General features: G+C 37.7%; 2 protein-coding genes across 6 annotated transcripts in view; both read left to right on the top strand.

Moving 5' to 3' along the window:
- Positions 1–19,896, top strand: part of gcgra (glucagon receptor a) — a 106,443-nt gene that overhangs the window by 3,306 nt on the left and 83,241 nt on the right. The window lies entirely within an intron of this gene.
- LOC141350982 (uncharacterized) lies at positions 14,982–18,442 on the top strand. The gene is made up of 3 exons (XM_073856882.1): positions 14,982–15,453; positions 16,361–16,536; positions 17,116–18,442. Exons 1-3 carry the CDS (start codon positions 15,270–15,272, stop codon positions 17,575–17,577), a joined length of 822 nt encoding a protein of 273 aa, XP_073712983.1. The 5' UTR covers positions 14,982–15,269; the 3' UTR covers positions 17,578–18,442.

The following is a 19,896-nucleotide window of genomic DNA, read 5'->3' on the forward strand; positions in this document are numbered from 1 at the left end:
TGATACACAAAATCAATTGGGTGCAATGGTAATAGATGTGTTTTATAATAAATAAAACACAGCTATTGACCAATCAGGATAAAGGACTGGAACTAAATGTTTAAGTATTAAAGTATTAATATTTTGTCATGCCAAACTGCTCATTTCTGCAGTGTTTTTTTAAAACAGCCGAGCTCTTTTCATTGTACAGAAAAGTGCAGTTCAGTTTTGTGTTAATATGTGCATATTTGTTTCCCAGTGCTGGTTGTTTGGATATTGCTATATTAGATTGATGTTTTATCGTCCAATAATTCTTCAAATCCTACCCATACTGTACTGTATGTATTAAAATACCCAAATTCAAACTACTCTTCACACACTGTAGCCTTAACAACCATAATAATAAAAAGTAAGCATTTACCCTTCTCATCGCCAAATTTTTGTAATGTGTTACATAAACATTATATTTTACGTTATATGCTGTATATATATTAAATACTGCCTAGTTTGCTTCATCACTGGCTGCTTCAGTAGATACCAGAAAACAGCATTTTCATGGTATCTACAAAAACCTCTGAATTATGAGAAGTGTACACATGTTAACATAGTTTTGCAATGCAAATATATAACCCATCGAGTCTGTTTTACTGCTTGAACAGAACTGAAGTGACCGTGAACCATCTAATGCATTCAAACATTTACAGATTTCTTTCTGCAAGACACAGCATCACATGGTGTTGTGCCGTCAGGACAGAACTGTCACAAATAGACAGTTGTGCTATTTAGAAAAGGTATAAACCTCAAGCCATGATCCACATGAATTAGTTCCTGTAATTTAATAGGATGATCACAGTATGCGACACAATAGACTATTTCAAAACAACTTGTTTTATTGTCTTATACATGTTTTTGTTGTTTTATTCAAATCATGTCGCATCACATACCCTGAGGGGTGCAAGCCTTCTCTGCTGTGAATAAGGCCTATAACAGTCTTGGACAAGTTATATCTTGCATATGCATCAGCATCATGTTAATAATGTAATAATGACGATTTGTGTAACTGGGGCCCTGTCAGTTGTTTTGTCTGAGGCGAGAAATAAACGATCATGAATGTCTTCACATGCCCTTGAACCAGCATGGAGTAGGCACTGGAGCATTTTTCATGTATTTCTTGGCTTTGCTTTAAATTAGTGCAAAAATATAAAACATAAATCATGCTGTGGTACTGCTTAACCTTTACCTTTCATCTGGGCTCTTAATTATTGAAGCACAATCATCTCTTGAAATCTCTAAAGGTAAATACTGTAAAGCAGGTCATATCAGATCAGATAACATGTTACACAGGAGTTATACAGTGTGTCAATAAACAGATTTGCTCTGTGCATATAAGTGCTTTGCACTGTTCAATGTTTTGTTCAACTTTGGAGTGATTGGCTTGTAGTGTTTCTTATACACAGAATATGACCATTTGAGCAGAATTAAAGGTGCTCCGATCAGGATTTTTTGGGGCAGAAAACAATATCTGCAGTCAGATACTGAAAAAAACAATGCTAGTGAAATGTCAGCGTCTGGAGCCATGAAAACACAATTTTTTATTTTGTGAAAGGATCTGTTGTCTCCAGCATAGTGGTCCATGTCCTTGCATTTTATGAGTGAATTTAATTTAACCGAACAGATGTGTGTTTCATATTCACCTTCTTCCATATTCAAGCAGTTTCTAAAGTTATTTGTTTTCAAAACTTAAGTTCTTCATGTGTAGAGTGAAATGAACTGGGTATGAATGTTTAATATACTGTATGACAAAGTACTGGAGCTCAGATAAATGAGATGAGCAGAATGAACATGATGTTTTGTCCCAGGTATGCATTATAAACAAGCATTATAACCATGCATTCAACTAGGGATGCTCCGATCGATCGGCCGATAATGCTTGCTATGCTTGTCAATAAATTACGGCGAAATGCCGCTACATCCAAAAGCCAGGGGGCGCTCTCGTGCAGAAACTCGAAATGCGCTGTAGACGAAGAACAATACACACGCAGCTATGATGACACGCAGCTCCAGGAAATGTCTTAAGGATATATTTATATTGCTGTTCTTCAAACCTTTTCAGGTATTTTAATGATAATAAAGAATATGTTTAATAATTATGTTTGCTTTTCAAATGCATGTTATAAACGACTCAAACTAACAGCGATTTTAGATCGATAAGGACTTACTGATCAAAAGCCGTAGTACTTGAAATAGCTGTGAATAAGATCGGCTGTCCGATTCAGAATAGTGATCAGCCACATATTATTAGTGGAGATCGGCATTGATCAGAGTATGCCTACATTCAACGTTGCGATACATTAGATAAGCAAATTGTTCATATGAAACTGTCATGTTGCAACTGTTCATCATTAAAGGAAAACACTACCGTTTTATGATATTTTACTATGTTCTTACATCAACTCAGATTTAATTAATACATACCTATCTTTTTCAATGTGTACACTTAATCTTTGTACAACATGTCATGAATGTGTTAGCATTTAGCCTAGCCCCATTTATTCCATAGGATTAAATTAAGTAGCGCTGCTACTGTGGTTACACGCGTGGATACTGCCTACCAGCGGTCTGCATGTTTTTTTGCACGACGACGCGGACGACAACGCAGAAGTATATAAGAAAACTGATGCGTAACCTATGCCGTCGCGGCTATGCCGTAGGACCTACGCACAACTATAATAAGCCCTCAGCAGAATATTGATGAAAGTTTGAGCGAGAGTTACAATGCAATGTTTTGAGCTACATTGTGGTTCTGTAAAGCGAGGCAATATGTTGGGCTATTTCCTGTTTTAAAAAATAAAATAGGAAATACTTTTAGGAAAGCTGTCATTAGTCCCTTTCACACATACAGTCTTTACTAGTAAATTGCAGTTAACAGATCATGTGTGAACAGAACTCAGTGCTACTAATTTACCCGTAATAAATTATAAGTTATGGAGTATTTTAAAGGGGACATATCATGAAAATCTGACTTTTTCCATGTTTAAAGGGATAGTTCACCCCAAAATGACAATTCTGGCACAATTAACTCACACTCATGTTGTTACAAACCTGCATACATTTCTTTGTTCTGATGAACCAAACCATTCGTGCACCCCATTTACTCTCATAGTATTATTTTTTCCTACTATTGAAATGAATGGGGTTCACGAACGGTTTGGTTACAAACATTTCTCAAAATACCTTCCTTTGTGTTCATCAAGACAAAGAAATTTATGTAGGTTTGACAGAATGACAGAATTTTCATTTTTGGGTAAACTATCCCTTTAAGTGCTATAATTGGGTCCCCAGTGCTTTTATCAATTTAGAAATGTGAAAAAGATCAACCCAGTAACTTAGTTTTGGTAAACCATTTTCTGCAAGCATGTGGAAAAATAGGTCGGAACTATCCAACCACAACACTGCCATTTAGTGCAGAGATCAGCTCATTTGCATTTTAAAGGAAACACCACAAAACAGCACATTTTTGCTCACACATACAAAGTGGCAATTTTAACATGTTATAAAAAATTATCTATATGGTATTTTGAGCTAAAACTTCACATATGTACTCTGGAGACACCAAAGATTAATTTGATATCTTAAAAAAGTCTTGTGAAATGCCTCCTTTAATTGATTTCGCTTTGATGGGAAAAACTCTGTCAAAACGCTCCCCTGCGTTTTTCGACCCCAGGGTGTTAACAACATTGATTACATATTTTAGAAAACACCCAGATCACTGACAGATCCTAACATAGACAATATAGACCCACAGCCACACACATTTATCTATTGTAATTTTACAATATTGCCTGATATGAATACTTTTTAGTTTGGTGTATTAAACTTCATCATACCCATTTTGCTTCTGCTGATTTCTCTCTGCGTATAGGAAATTTGCAGTGCAGATGCTGATAATGGATGTAAGTTATAGATGTATGTTATCATTGTAAGCTACAGATTAATCAAAAAGTAACAAATACACCAATTCTTATTGGTCTGGAAAAATATTACTCTAAAATTTGAGCATGACAGATTCGGACATAAGCACCCATGCGTTCATCTAGTTTTAATGCACCATGACTACAAGCAAATTTTTTACGATTGTTTGTATGTTTTATAGTGCCACTTTCAGTCATAGCACTAATTATTAATTGATTTTTGAGTTATAATCATTTACAAATAACATGCATATTCAATTCAAATAAATGATCATTAACAGCCCACACTACAAAGCTTATGTGCATGTGCTCGAGTAAGTAGGGAGTTACGGATCAGTGAATAGAAGTGAACAACAATGATTTATTAATTTAAAAGATTTATTAACATCATAAAAACACTTAAACTGCAGGCGTGGATGCAAAGAGTGGAAACCACAGTACTAACCAGACTCGAGGGTGCTTCGAGTAGTTTGGGTTTAATAGATAGTTGAACCTTTATTTCTGGAAATTGGGAGAGTGGAAATGCTGTGGGGTGAGACACAAACACACACTGTGAGGTGGGAAGCTTCACATTGAGTCTTTAATCGGTTGTTGTTTTATCACCTTACAGTTTCCTTATTGCTACCAGTCTGCACTTAATGTCTGGGATATTTTTAGGTAAACAGTTTACTCAGCCTCATGTGCTATCAAATAGGAACCCGGAGCATTTTCTTTGGAAAAAGGGTGGATGTCTTAAAGAGAATTTCCTCAGTCTGGAAATCGGGGAAGAACCTGCTTGTATCCTCTCTGCTACACATTCGCTGCACTTTTCTGTAATTGCATTTTCCTGTAATGTCAAACAGATCTGCTGGACAAAGAGACAAATCTGAAGCAAAGATATCTGAACCATATCCGAGTTTGGCAGTAATCATGAGGTGTTTGAGTGGTCACTTGGATGTCACAGTGGTGTCTGGTTAACAGAAAATGAACTCCACTCCATTCGATTTTGAGGCTTTGTTCACTCTGCAACCCGCGTTAAATGAATAGTTCACAGAAGATGAAAATGCTGTCATAATTCAGTCCCCCTATACGCAATCCCAGATGTATATTACATTCCAACAACCCTTTAACTGTCACCCCCCCCCCCCGAACAGAAAAAATGTTATAGCAGTATCCTGGGAGAACCCAAACAACTTCCGGCAAATTTAGATTTGCTCTGCAAGTAGTCTGGCAAAGAAGCCATTCAAGCCCATTTCTAATGCAGAGAAATCGCGGCACTAATCAAAAATGTCGGGGCGGGCTTTACACGATGAGGACAGCGCAGAGAAGGTGAAACAGATTTTGTACATTACAAAGATGGATGCCGCCATGGAACATCACTCGTTCTAATCAGCTATCGCATTGGTTTAAGCGATTTAAACTTTTCCTTTTCGTTAAAACTCGAGCAAAGAACAACACTCGGAAGCCTTCATGTCTAAAAAAGATGTTATCGCTATCTTACTGACTGGGTCTGGCAGAAGTCTGATATAGCTCTGCATCATCTTCTTCATCGCTGTGATTGGTTTTTAGGTCTATCTAATTTGACACAGAGGCATTTGAGAAATGTCATTTGGTGACCCCCTTTGGAAATGATTTGTCTATGAAGCTTTGCCAGACCATAACTCAGTTACTACTGAGAATGGTCTGGTTTTAACCAGGCTATTATAGCAATACAATTAAAAAAAAAATGCAATAATATTAGTTTTATAAACATAATAAAATGTACATTTTTCACAACAGAAAGGCTATAAAAATAGAACCATAAGTCTCTAGTTGTAATCAAAATTTCATGTTAAAATCACCAAATAATTAGGTCTGTGTCACTTTTTAGTGGTCTTACCAACAAAGGACACTAGGTGTCAATGGTTTGCAGCATACTCTTGTCACAAATTGATAAATTACTGTCACTGCATTACTATTACTGCTAAAATGTTTTGAATTATGAAATATGAAAAACTACACTCTTAAAGCTTTTAAACGTATAGTTTGTCTAGATTTTGAATTTTAAATGTGGCTTATATTTCTAGTAAATGCATTTACACTTTAAAATTCATATAATTTGAATTTATCTGTGAAGATTAACTGTAAATGTCTTTAGCTTTTGTTAAACACAGAGCTTATTTTTGGCGATTATGAAAAAGTTTATGATGAAAAATAGGGATGCACTGAAAGGAAAATTATGGTCCGAAGCCGAATAAAATTAAAAAGTCAGCCAAAGGCCGAATAACCAAATCATTCTCTTTTATTTTCCAAATTATTTTGCCAATTTTCTCACCATTGCACAAGCTACATTTTCTGAATGTCCATAAATGAAACTTGTAGTCCTGTATGTTTTTGCGTCTTTTTCGGACACTCTAAAATGCTTTTACCAACATGTTTGCTGCATTTGTTTGCAGCAACATATTTAAAATTTATTCGACCTTTTCACATTTTCGACCGAATTAGTTGGTTGCCTAAAATTGTATGCATCCCTAATGAAAGAGATGAATGGGCCTCTATGCGAGGGAACCAGTTTCTAACTAACTTCCGGTTTGGCCTACAAAAATACGTCATCCCTGGAGCACTCTATTGATACGGTACGGATCAACTACTAGTCAAAAGAAGCATGAAAACCAGTAAGATTCAACGTTATTGACATGCCGCTTGCCGTTTTTAATCCTATTACTCGAATTCATTTGTTTTCATTTCAGTTTTGCTAAATAAGCTCGAAATATGATTTTCTTTCTAACTCAAACACATCATATTATTTCAAAAGATATTAAAAACCCTGGAGCCATTTGGATTACTTTAATGATGTCGCTATTTTAATGGAGCACCAAAATAAAAAGATAGAAAAAGAAGGTAAAAGAAAACATGACAGCATTTTAATATGAAAAATACTTGGTTGTGTTTAACTGAATAAAGGAAGTCATATACACCTGGGATGGTATGAAGGTGAGTACATAATTAAGGAATTTTCATTTTCTATTAGATTAAGCTTTGTGTTTTAAATTGGTAGTTGTGATTGGTAAGAAGTGTTCACATCATTACATTTCTCTTCAGTATTCATGATCCAGAGCACGCTGTGATTGGTTGTCATCAAAACATTAGACGTAGAACGGTGCTACAAAAATTGTCCCAATGGGTGCACAGCATTGGGTTACACTGAGCTTAATCAGATCACATTGAGTTTCATTACATGTTTAGTAAAATGCGTGCAGCAGCACACGTAGCCTAAGGAAAATGACAGTATTTTATCGCTCATGTGCGCTGTATGTGCACTCACATACGTTCAACAGGTACAAACAGTTCCCGAGAGATGTAGGAAACAATAACCCTTGGCTTACTGAATTAGCATCGACTTCTCTGTTTTTAACCGGCTCAGATTTTTATTGCCAATCATGTCCGCTTTCCATCCCGTTGTGTGTTAAACGGATCAAATCTGAGTTTATTCAATCTGTCCAAGTACATGAAACACTGCACATGAGGCTGGATGCTGGTCAGGGATCATTTAATGAAACGTTCTCAAACACACATGCTCTTTATCTGCCTGTGAAATCACATTAGCGCTGTGTCATTTGTCCTGTGGAAGAACAGACACTCATGCCATTAACACAAGCTGCTTTTGCCAGTCTGAAGCGACAACACATCTTAACCATACATGATATGCTAAAAGTGATGAGTGAAGAAAGCAAAAAAGGTTTAGCGATGATATACATTAATATCAGGAATATATGGAGTACAATTTTGAACCAATCACATTTTAATGTGGCTGTGGCAACTCCGCATAATACCACAGAAATTGAGTTGGACAAGCCCTGCACCCCATGAACTATCTACTTCTTGAATTGTTCAAACAGTTCTGTATGTGTATGTGTATTCATTCATTCTGGACATTATTCTACATCCGCCTTGTTTTCATTGTCATGTGACTAATATGTTTGATGACCAAATGTAACCACGAGGAATGCATTTTTTTTCCAGACTACCCAGATAGCATGCAAACCATTGAAACAATGTTAAAAACAGTTGATTTGTCAATGTTAACTGCATTGAATCAACATCAGGCTTGCACCCCCCATTAATATTGAAAAAATATTGAAATTTCAACAAACCACCGTTATTGTGATCAGTGTTTGTTTTAGTTGAGTCCTTGACTCTGGATATTTACTAAGTTAAATCTTTCTTTTCTTCTACTCGTTTGTTTAGTAACACATGTGCATCGGAAATGAAAGATGTGTTTCAAAGTTGAAACTGATTGCTTTCTTTGAAGATGTCAAGATGATATTAAGCTGCTTTACATGAACATGACTATGTTGATCTATTTTTGACTATTATAATTGTTCTGGTTTGTAAATCCACTGTGACAAGATAAGCAGAAAAACTGCTGACACATTTAGATATCATTACTCACCCTACAAATCTCAATAATGGTGACAATCATCAAACAAATTCATATAAAACGATCAACTGCAATGCATGCTGGGAATTATAAATTAGTTTAGTACTACCATGATACCCAGCATGCATTGCAGCATGAAGCTTTCTTTTGTTGATCGTCACCATTGATGAGATTCATAGACCGATTCATGATGTCAGAGATAGATTCAGTAGTTTAACTTTTTAAAAGTGTTTTTATAATCCTCAAAATAACAGACCTGCCACTGTTTCCAACTAGTACCATAATAACAACTTTTGCAAAACTTTAACAGTATTTCATTAATATAATTTAGATATGTCTACAAGAATTAAACTACTTGATAACATTAGATCTTTGTTTTCTTTGCAATAGCAGATGTACTTTAAAACACAGCTTCAGCAGCCAAAGAAAACTTGACATTAAAACTTAACAAACATTGTTACTCATTAATTACATTAAATTATCAAAAAAAGTCTTTGTTGGTACAATATTTTTTTGCAGCCGCCAACATTTTTTAGTGCTATAAAACCCTGCAAAAATATAAATAAAATAATTTGTAAGATCTGGCGACCCACATACAGTAAAATTAGGGGGCTGGCAGAATTGAGTTTGACACCCCTGGCCTAGGTTATTGACCAAATATACTCCAGCTGTGAGTAAGCCACTTCTACCCAAAATAATTTGGGAGATTTTGCCAAAATAAAATGCGTAATATTCCATTATGGTAGCAATTAGGGGTGTCACGATTCTCCAAATACTCGATTCGATTACATTTCCGATTATAAGGTTTCGTTTCAATTTGATTCTCGATTTTACATTTTTTTTAAGCACAAAAAAATGCTATGCCATTTTTAGACTAGACTTTTATGAAATATAATATCTGACCTTGAACCAAGAGTGCCGCACAAGCCCTGAAAAGTGAAGCCAAAATGTCTCGATCGCCCCCCAGTGATTGGTCCCAGTATAGGTCATAAACCCCGCCTCCCCATTTTATTCATAGGGACTTGAGACCAACTAAACAATTTAATTACACTTCAATTATCTTTTTTTCCAAAGCTGGTTTCTGTCACTTACTGTAGTTTTTATCACGCTGGTGTTAATTTAAGTGTTTGTTTTTAAAATAGGTTTGTTTTTAGTTAGTTATTTAATGATATAAAAACGGTGGTGTCACGTCATGATTGACAGCTGTGATATGCGCATTCGGCGAGAGCGAGGGCATGGCCTTGATTTTGCGGCTTTACTTCCTGCTCACTACTGCGCAGGAGTGGTCCAAAAATCGTTACTGCACAGACTGTAGACCCAAGATGTCAGTGTCGTATCGGGACACTGGCGGCTTCACTTTTCACCAATGGAAGAGGGGGAACGGGCGTCGTCCATCATTTTTTACAGTCTATGCCTTGAACCCAGAGATGCCCTGCCATGTTAGTTGTGCTGCCAGTGAAAAATATGGTACACTACACGCACATACCTGATAAAACGAAACTTCCTGTCAGATGAACACAGTACTTTGCACCTTAAAAACGCGCTTTTATTACCATCAGACAAGATTGTGAGACTATACTACAATAAGTCATGTTTAAATGCTGTTTTCATAACTATTAAGGAGGGCTGCACGATTTGGGTAATTTTTCCCATTGCGGTTATTGCTGCTAATATTGCGATGTTCGATTGCGATTATACTAAATGGTATCATGAGTCAACTTGATGGGTTTTAAGGAAAATCTACACACAGTTTAGCTAAAATGTGTATTTGTAAAACTAGAAATGTTTTCGTATTGCCACGTGATGTAGCAACTGCTCAGTGTCAGTAATCCTAAATCCAAAATACCGGCATACAACAGACATTTTTTTTTTGCTACCAGATCACTGTCAACCTCCTCTGCATCCATCTTCGCTCTGGTATAAGTGACGACGCACACCACACACGTGCATGCCACACGGTGCACTGCCTTTTTTGTTCGTTTTTCTTTCTTTTTTTAAACAGCAAGGAAAATCATCAAACTGTTATCAGAAAGTTTGTGTTAACAAGTCCTCACATTTATTTATTTAATATAATTGCAACATTTTGCTGTCATATAATTGCACAGGCTGACATTGCGATTGCGATTGCGATGCGATTAATTGTGCAGCACTACTATTAAGCAACTGAAATAAGTTCTTGTGAAACTTAAACAGATCTCAGTTCAGAGAAACGACCGGTCCTGGCACAGACGCCATTCTGCTGTGTATGTGCTCAGTTCTGATTGAGTTTAGCTGAAGGCGGGAGGCCCTTGCTGTTTTTTGTTTCCCATGTAAAGAGCAGCTCATGTGGTGGCTCCTGCATCTGCCATGTTATCTTTTGACTGGCTGTAGCTAGCTAAGTTAGAGGATGTTGACTAGCCGCACTCAACACGGCAAGCCGACCGGACATGACATGGGGGCGTGGCAGCATCGACAATTCCATTTTTAATTCAAAGTTCGAGGTTCGAAATCCTGACACCCTTAGTAGCAATGTCAACAGTGATTACAAGGTGTTTGGTTTCATTTATTTATTTATTTCATTTCTTTTTGGGCTATGTCTATAAAATTTTCAGTGGCAGTCCCAATTTTGTCTTGTTTTAAGCCCTGGTGTCTGGGCTGTGTTTGGATTGCTATAGACATTTTTTAAATGCAAAATTGCTGGCTGGGCATATTTAACGGTTCTTTCTTTCTTTCTTGAAATATAATATCAGCCAAACTGAAGCGTGGAGTGTGTAGGGCCCTATAAAATCCGTTTTATTTTTTCCCAAATTCCGTTTTATTTTTTCCCAAATTCCGTTGTCTCCGTTTTAATTTTTGAAAAGTCCGTTTTATCAGTTTTAATTTTTGTCAATTATATTTTTTAACATTTACTTTTATTTTAGTCATAAAAAGAGTGTGCCTTTTAATGTTAATGATTCAAATGTAAATGATTTGGGGGTAAAACTGGATAACAGGATTACTTAATGACTATAAAAGATGCATTTACACACGCACATACACACGCGCGCACGCGCACACACAACTCAATTTAATGCATTGTTTTTTTTTTAGTGTTGTTGCAGGAGGCTACAACAAGGTGTCAACGCAGTGGTGCCTTCAGAAGTGCCTTAAACACATCAATCCAGCGGAACCCGATCCATATTTTATACACAATCGCTTGAAATGCATATAACTTTACAAACATACACAGGATAGTGATCTGACTTAGGACAGCATGAGCACGCAGCTCTTTGCACGTGCGAGCGAAAGAGAGACAGAGAGCGGCGCCATGATGCAGATGATTATATTTTAAATGCGAGGGATAGTTAGTTTGTCTCAGCTCGCTTGAAATGCATAAAACTGAACAAATACATGAGGATTTGTGTTCGGACTTCGGACAGATGGGTGAGCGCGTGCACATGAGAGAGGTACAGTGAGACAGACATGGATGAGAGAGTGCATGTATCTTTGCGCTCACCGTGAACAGAGTGTTGACTAAACTTCCAAACTAACAGTTCTCCGGTCACATAAAAGTCATGTGACACCTGCTCGGAACTAAGTGCTTAGCGTCGAATTTCTTAATCTTAAAGCAGAGTCGTGGAGAGCCGCTTCGCCATGGTTTCAGTGTTTTGGAGGAGGTCTGAAACGACGGGAGGGGGCGTGTCGCCCAGATTTACTTTCCCGGTCTGCATTTCCCCCAGACATACGCTCGTCTCCCACACAAAAACATAATTTTATTCAAAATATGTAAAATTCCGCGAAATTCCGCGTTTATACTAGATTCCGTGTTAATTAGCCAATTCCGTGATTCCGTCCGCGATTCCGTGATCGCGGAAATTATAGGGCCCTAAGTGTGAGATTACAGTATGTCACTAAGAAAAAAAAAATTGATTCCCTTACGAAGCTAAATTAGTTTCGGCATCAAATTTAGATAAACACAAATTGGCATGACAGAACAAATCCCTGGTATTAACAAACATTGCACGTTTACAGGTAGCTCACAGAGAAAAAGACCCGGTCCTGCAGCATCACATGACTGGTGTGCTGAAGAGCAGTAATTCAGTATATGTCTGCCTCTAGGACAGCTTCAGTAACATCTGTCATCCAATACATTTTGTTTGTCAAGGGATTTGCTGTTGCATAAATAAACACACGCCTCATGTCACAACAAAGGGTGTTTCTGAAATAATCATACATTCAATTTTCTCCTAATTATGAAATACTAATTACCAATCCGAATGGTCATGGGGGGGAGGGGCGTCTGCATGATAAAACAAGCATATGACAGGCAGCCATATCACAAGACATTTGTCAACTTGCCACCATATTGGAATTTACAGCACTGTGCCCGGTTGCATGAAAGTCCTTAAGCTAAGAAATCCCTTAAATATAAGGTTAAGGGTGCCCTTAATAAAAAATGGGTTGCAAGAAAAACCCTTAAGTGAGCCTTAAGGCTGTCAATAAGTATTTACCCTTAAATGCTCAAGTATTACCTTAAGTTCTGCTATGCGTTGCAACAAAGTCCTTAAGTCACATTTTCCCTTAAAAACTTAAGGGACTATAACAGGTCCCTTAACGTCACACGCGATGGCTGATTTTTTGGTTATTTAAGAAAATGAAGTACCAACGCGCATTTCTAACGATCGAAATAATCCCTAGAGAAAAAGATGTGCATTTATTAGGAGAATAGCGGTTTGATCGTCCGTCAATCTAAAGTGTTTCAAGTTTGAATTACTTTGAGGTTTTACAGTCTGTTATTTGCGATGTTTCATTGTACACAAATCCGCCGTCTGTTGAGCTGCGTGCGTTGATTTGTTACCGCTGTGAGATTTTGTAACTACAGCAACCGCGTCTCCGCTGCCGTGTTTTGGCAGAGACTACCGTAAAATACTTAGTATAAACACTTAGGTAAGGGTGACAGTTAAGACCTTTGTAGCAACGCTCTTAAATAAATCCCTTACCTCAGGGATTTTTTCTCCCTCAGGGAAACCCTCAACTAAGGAGTTTCATGCAACCGGGCACAGGTCTGTATGTTTTATGGATATCAGAGAACAATTAAACATATTGCATCAATGCTTTCTTTGGCACCTTTATATAATATCATTATAATGGCATTGAATAGTGGCCACTTGTTTGAAGCCCATCCATCATCAGATGAAGGAATCCATATGACTCTTGTGGGTTCATATTTGACTATTTAAATGAAACGATACGCTTGTAAGGAAAAACTTTTCATATTTTAAACAAAAAGTGACCAATACGTTGCAATAGATTGGAAACAGACCTATAATGGCAGCATGCCTTCTCCATGTTGGTATTTAAGACAATCATTGGTTCTTGATGTGCCTCGTTATGGCGAGACTTGTGATGGCGAGACTCATGAGAACTAATGATAAAACAATCGATGTTATTTACACTTTTTGGAGCTTCACCATGTTGACTCCCATATAAGAATATAACATGCCATTTTAATATAAAATTACTCACTGTGATCACGAGAAGACGGATATACATCTGGAATGGCAAGAAAGTAAATTATGAGATCATTTTATTATTTAAACCTTAAATGTGCCACATAGCCACTCGTTTCATGTGGCCAGCAATTCATAAAAAAATGCTGAATTAAAAGTGCAAGTAAGAGTTAAAGGAACAGTATGTAGGATTGTGGCCAAAAACTGGTATTGCAATCACAAAACTTGTGGCTAAAACTGGTACTGCAATCACACAACTGGTGGCCAATACACAACATGACAACATAAACATCAGTTGAGGGCTGCAAATCCACTTTTTAAATGACAATATCCTGGCCATACCACTGTTGTCAAGTATTTGAAATGAAAATGATTTCTTAATGTCTAGTGACATATCACGGCCATTTTATGATTCATTGATATAAATTTCTTACATACTGTTCCTTTAACAGTAAGACATATATAATAAATTTATTTTTCACTTATGAATTGTGTACAGGTAGCAGGTCAGCTGTGCTGCCTGTGATTCACAGTTTAAAAAACTCAGTGCATAGGAGTGTAGAGACCATTATAATACACGACCAATAGAAAACTCTCTTTTTTAATAAGACAGACATCTTGGCTGTGTTGTGCATATAAACATCTTGCTTCTGCTCTGTAAAAGGGCAAGTGTTGTTTTATTAGGATCATATCATGCCCAGAGGAAGTGACTGGCCGGATGATACAGCTAGTGTGATTTGACCTTTTGTGTATTTGTGAGAGACAGGCTATGAAATGTAGTGTTTACACGTCGAGAAATAGTTCAGCTGTGAAAAGTCTATCATTATTTACTCACCCTTGTATCAATCTGAACTTGTATGTTTTTGTACCACGCAAGAGAAAAATATGATTCAAATAATACTCTAACGCCTCGTTTACACCTGCTATTAAGATGCATTTTGGATGATCGGATCGTACGTAGATGGTGTAAACATTCAGAGGTAGTCGAAAACGGATTTGATCACCTTGTTTGTGTGGTGTTGAGGCTCATGTGGTCAAATGTGTTCAAGTAGTCACTAAAGACGACCATCTTTCTGCCTACTGACGTAATGTGCAATGTACCGAGGGCAATGTGTTTTTAACGCGAACCCACAGGGTTCGGTCTTGAGACTGTCATTGCTAAAACTAATGCCTAGCGTACACCAAAGGATTTTCACAGTCCCAGACTAAAGACCGGCAGTCTTTAGGAATCTAGCTGGAGTCTCGGCGCGCTCCCGTCGTCTCGATCGTTAACTGTGAGGTGATAATCTGCAGTCGGCGACCCGATTTATGGCAGTCTTTCTTTAGTCTTTCATATCAAACATGTTTGATATTATCGCAAGTCCCAGCGTAGTCTCATGACGTAAAACAACCAACAACCAATAAATTCGTTCTCCGAAAACCGGAAACAGGAAGCCATCAGTCATAACAAACATGTCGACGGACGTGGAAACACGAGTGCCAAGTAGGCGAAAATGGACCGTGGAGAAAGAAGAGCGCCTTGTCGAGCGGTGGGCAGAGCAGCCGTGTCTTTATGATGTAAACTGCCATTCATACCACGACAGGGTGGAAAAAGAAAAGAAGTGGACCGATATTGCCGAAGCCATCGACATGCCTGGTATGTGCTAACATGCTAACTCTACCACTCTATTGAATGGCATAACTTGCTAATGTTTTCTGGTAACAGTTATGTGTTTACATTCTTCACACCGCAAGCGTGAGCACGCTCAATTAAAGTGTGACAATGCATTGTTTATGCTTTCAATGGTCGTGGATTGACGCGAAAAAGTGTAATTTTACCATAACACATGAATGTGACTCCAAGTGTGTTTCAAACACAGTCATAACTTTGAGCAATTTGAAAGAAAATATGAAATATTTGAAATATTTAAAAACACCAGAAGACTGCGCTGTCATTCACTCTTTGCCCAGCAAATGACTCCTCTTATATCTTAATAATCTTCAGAGAAACAGATACATCTATTAATATAAATCTTAAACTGTTAAAGGGAAACACGATCGACTGCTTCATGCTGTCAATCGTGAGTGAATTTTTTATTTTATCGTAAAACTTTAAGAGAAACAGATGTAATAATTTGCCATGGGCTTTTAATGTCTATAATTGTGTATTGTGTCTATATCTGTCATTACACTGACCAGAACAGCACGAAAACAATGTGGGTTATACAGATCACAGTTATATAAATTACACTGACCGTCAAAAAGCATCTTGAAGAGTTTTTGCTCATAAATGCATGTAAAATAATGTGAACTTGATATTTTTATACTGTTATTAAACTGGACAGTACGCGCAGCAAACGCTCTCCGTAAACGCGCTGCCCAGTGCTCACGCTTGCTATGTGAAACCAGCCTACTCCACCGCTGTATTGAATGGCATTATGTGCTAATGTTTGATATTGACATTACTGTACAAGAGCACGAATGAAAGACTGAATGAGAGAGAGAAAATCTAGCTTTGCACAAAGTAGGAAAATGTAACTAATTCTACTCAATGTATGTTCCAGTTGCTGAGGTGAAAACACGCAGCATGTCTCTCAGGACACAGTTTTGCCGTCTGCTGAGACCTCTACCAAGTGGGAGTGGGGACAAGGCCCTCACTTCTAAACAAAAGTGGATCTTGCGACATTTAGACTTTCTAAAGCCATTTGTTACGCCCCGCAATGCTGAGACTACCCTTGCTGTGAGTATTGTCCATTCTCTGTATTCTATAGTAAATATGTATCTTTTCTTGTTTTATGTAACCTCGAATATTCACTGTGAAACACTTGTTCATAATTTCAACACTGCATTTAAAATTATACCCTTTCAAGACATTTAGTTCAAACTATTGTTCTCATCATATAACGATATAGATTCATAACCCCTATATACAGTCAAAGTGATTTATTGTAACTAAACAATATAAATTAACATATTTTTACTCATCAAACAAAAAATGGAGGAAAAAATTAGGACCCCTAATAACTAGTGATACACCCCCCTTTGTTGAAATTACTTCAGTGAGGTAAAATGGTGGAATGGCTGATGTCAAAGTCATTTGATATCTTTTTAAATCCTTTTCACACTCATAAGCAGTGTGGAGGAAATATATGGGGGATGTCCTAATTTATTCCTCCTCAAAAATTGCATTCTTTTAAAATTACATTTCACAGAGAGTCTTAAAAAGGCTTATCTTATATACCACCACTGTAGGCCTACGTTCAGAAATATTTTGGATCATACAACATAATGTGATACATATTGATATTTTGCCCAACAGATTGACGACAATGACACAGACACACAGGGAACAGTGGCTGATGATGAAGTGTCCTCTCCTGGGGAAAATTCTTTGGAGACTGCGCCAAGGGCATCTACACCAGGACCATCAAGGTCCTCAAGCCCACCATCACCGGCGCCAAGAGGCCGCCGCCCATTAAACAAAAAGCCAAGACGTCCCAATGACAGTGACATTGAGCTTGAGAAGCTTGAAGTCCTGAAAGAAATGTCCAACACTGTGAAATTTGGTTTGAACCCGGAAAAGCAAGATAGAATAGATGATGAGTCTGGCTTTGGACGACAAGTTGCAGTCGAAGTCAATCACATCAAAGACCCAATTTTGAAAACAAGAGCCAAAAAGAGAATTATGACAACACTGTATGAATTCCAAGAAGCAGATCAGAATTTGACAGGCCGGGCACAACAGTGGGCAAAACCTAATGATCAGTTTAACATTTGGTAAACACCACCACAATACAATCCCAGACAGCTACAACATAATGAAGCACAGCCTCACATTCAGCCTCAGACCTCACACTCAACATCTCACCATCACGCATACACTCTTCCCCATGGGCAACCAAGTTACGTGCAACTCCTTGAAGACAGTGAGGATAATTAAAATAGTTTAAGTGTCCCATTGTTAGTATTGTTAACATTTAACATTGGGGTGGTAGGTCTATAATTTGGTAACTTGTTAGTTCCGTGAATTACAGTGTACTAAAACATGTTTAAATGTTGCTGCTGTTCAAGCACTTTCATATTGAAACGAATTGAGTGTCCTTTTTTTTTAACTTTTTGCACTTTTTCTCAGCTCATGTGGCTGAATTAGCTGATATTTGCAGGTTACTATGCTTTTGTAAACAATATGAGGATGTCAGATTGTTTTGATTTTAAGGGCTTTGCCTGTTAGTCCAAGCACTGCAAATTGAAACGCATTGAGTTTCCACTTCATTTTTTGTTTTTTATTTGCACTTTACCTCAGCTCTTGTGGCTGAATTAGCTAATATTTGCAGATTAATGTGCTTTTGTAAAAAGTATGAGTGTTTTATTGTTTTGATTTTATGGGGTGTTGACTGTTAGCCCAAGCACTGCAAATTGAAACGCATTGAGTTTCCATTTCATTTTTTGTTTTTATTTGCACTTTACCTCAGCTCTTGTGGCTGAATTAGCTAGTACTTACAGCTAATTAATGTGCCTTTGTAAACAAAACAAAAAATATGAGGATGACATTGTTTAGATTTTAAGGGGTGTTGCCTGTTAGCCCATTTTTGGGTACAATGTGGAAGTGTTTTTTTCTATTTGGAATAAACAAAGAGTACACACTGTTTTGAATGTATTTCTTTATTTGTTCAATTGATTTAACAAGTACAGTGCAGCAGTACAGTTTTTGCCAGTAAAATAGAAATGTTCCTTGTTTAAATGAAAATGCAGACTTGAACAGGATTTACATTTATTTATTAATTTTAATATATATATATAATATACATGTGGTGTAAGGGAAAGTGCACAAATTAAATGTGGTGCTCCTGCCATGGTACTTGGCCCTCTGGTGAGTTGAAGTACTTCTTCATCAGGTCCCTCAGGTCTTTAGCCCTTTGTGTAGGATTGCGTGCGTGGCTGGTTGGCAGATCATGGAATGCTCCCTGGCCTTCTTGTCTCCAGGATCCAGGGATCCATTCGTGGTCATCAGTCTCCTGGTCTGTCAAGGTTGGTGGCACATACTCTGATCTGCGTTCTCGCAAGAAATTGTGGATCAAACACGAGGCTAGTGTTATTTTCACAACCTTGTCAGGATGTAGACAGATGGTTGTTCTGAAGACCCGAAACCTGTTGGCGAGAATGCCAAAGGCATTCTCCACGACCCGTCTTGCTCTGGACAACCTGTAATTGTAGATTCTTTGGTCATGGTCTAGCTGTCGGTGGGGAAATGGCTTCTGCAGGTCTGTGCGAAGGGGGAATGCATCGTCTGCAACAAACATATATGGCATGACGGTGGTGGTGTTAGGCAGGGGTTCTGGTGGGGGTAAATTCAGGCAGCCTGTTTTCATTGCTCTGTGGATGTCACTGTGGGCAAATAAACCACCATCTGACAGTCTGCCCTGGGCTCCTACATTTACATAAACAAATTTGTAATTGGCATCTACTACTGCCATTAAAACAACAGAAAAGTGGCCTTTATAGTTCCGGAATGTGCTGCCTGAGTGACCGGGGGGCTGAATGGAGATATGTTTTCCGTCAAGCGCACCCAGGCAATTTGGGTACTGCCACTTGTCCTTGAAGTCTGCGGCGACAGCTCTCCAGGCAGCCTCTGATGTTGGTGTCTACAATAAAATGGCAAACAAACACATCCAGATAACAATAAGTGATCATGTTTGACTTTAAAGGAGACATATCATGAAAATCTGACTTTTCCATATTTAAGTGCTATAATTGTGTCACTAGTGCTTCTGTCAACCTAGAAAATGTGAAAAAGATCAACCCAGTAACTTAGTTTTGGTAAACCATTTTCTGCAAGCATGTGAAAAAATAGGTCTTTGTAATTTGGCTTCTATTGTGATGTCAGAATAGGATAATACTGCCCCCTTTATCTGCACTATCCAACCACAGCACAGCCATTTACTACAGACAGAAAGAAAATAATTCACAGCACAATTCAGTTTCAATTGCAACAAACCACCATCATTGAGATCAGTGTTTGCATTTCATCCGCTCATTTGCATTTTCAATAACACACCCAAAAACAGCACACTTTGCTCAGGCCTACAAAGTGGCAATTTTA

This window comes from Misgurnus anguillicaudatus, chromosome 19 (genome assembly GCF_027580225.2).
Source record: "Misgurnus anguillicaudatus chromosome 19, ASM2758022v2, whole genome shotgun sequence".
In the NCBI taxonomy this organism is placed as follows: Eukaryota; Metazoa; Chordata; class Actinopteri; order Cypriniformes; family Cobitidae; genus Misgurnus; species Misgurnus anguillicaudatus.

Excerpts from the sequence above, each read along its gene's own strand:
- LOC141350982 (XM_073856882.1), top strand. The coding sequence starts at position 15,270 with ATGTCGACGGACGTGGAAACACGAGTGCCAAGTAGGCGAAAATGGACC. Across the intron at positions 15,454-16,360 it reads CGAAGCCATCGACATGCCTG|TTGCTGAGGTGAAAACACGC; the intron begins GTATGTGCTAAC and ends TGTATGTTCCAG. Across the intron at positions 16,537-17,115 it reads ATGCTGAGACTACCCTTGCT|ATTGACGACAATGACACAGA; the intron begins GTGAGTATTGTC and ends TTTGCCCAACAG.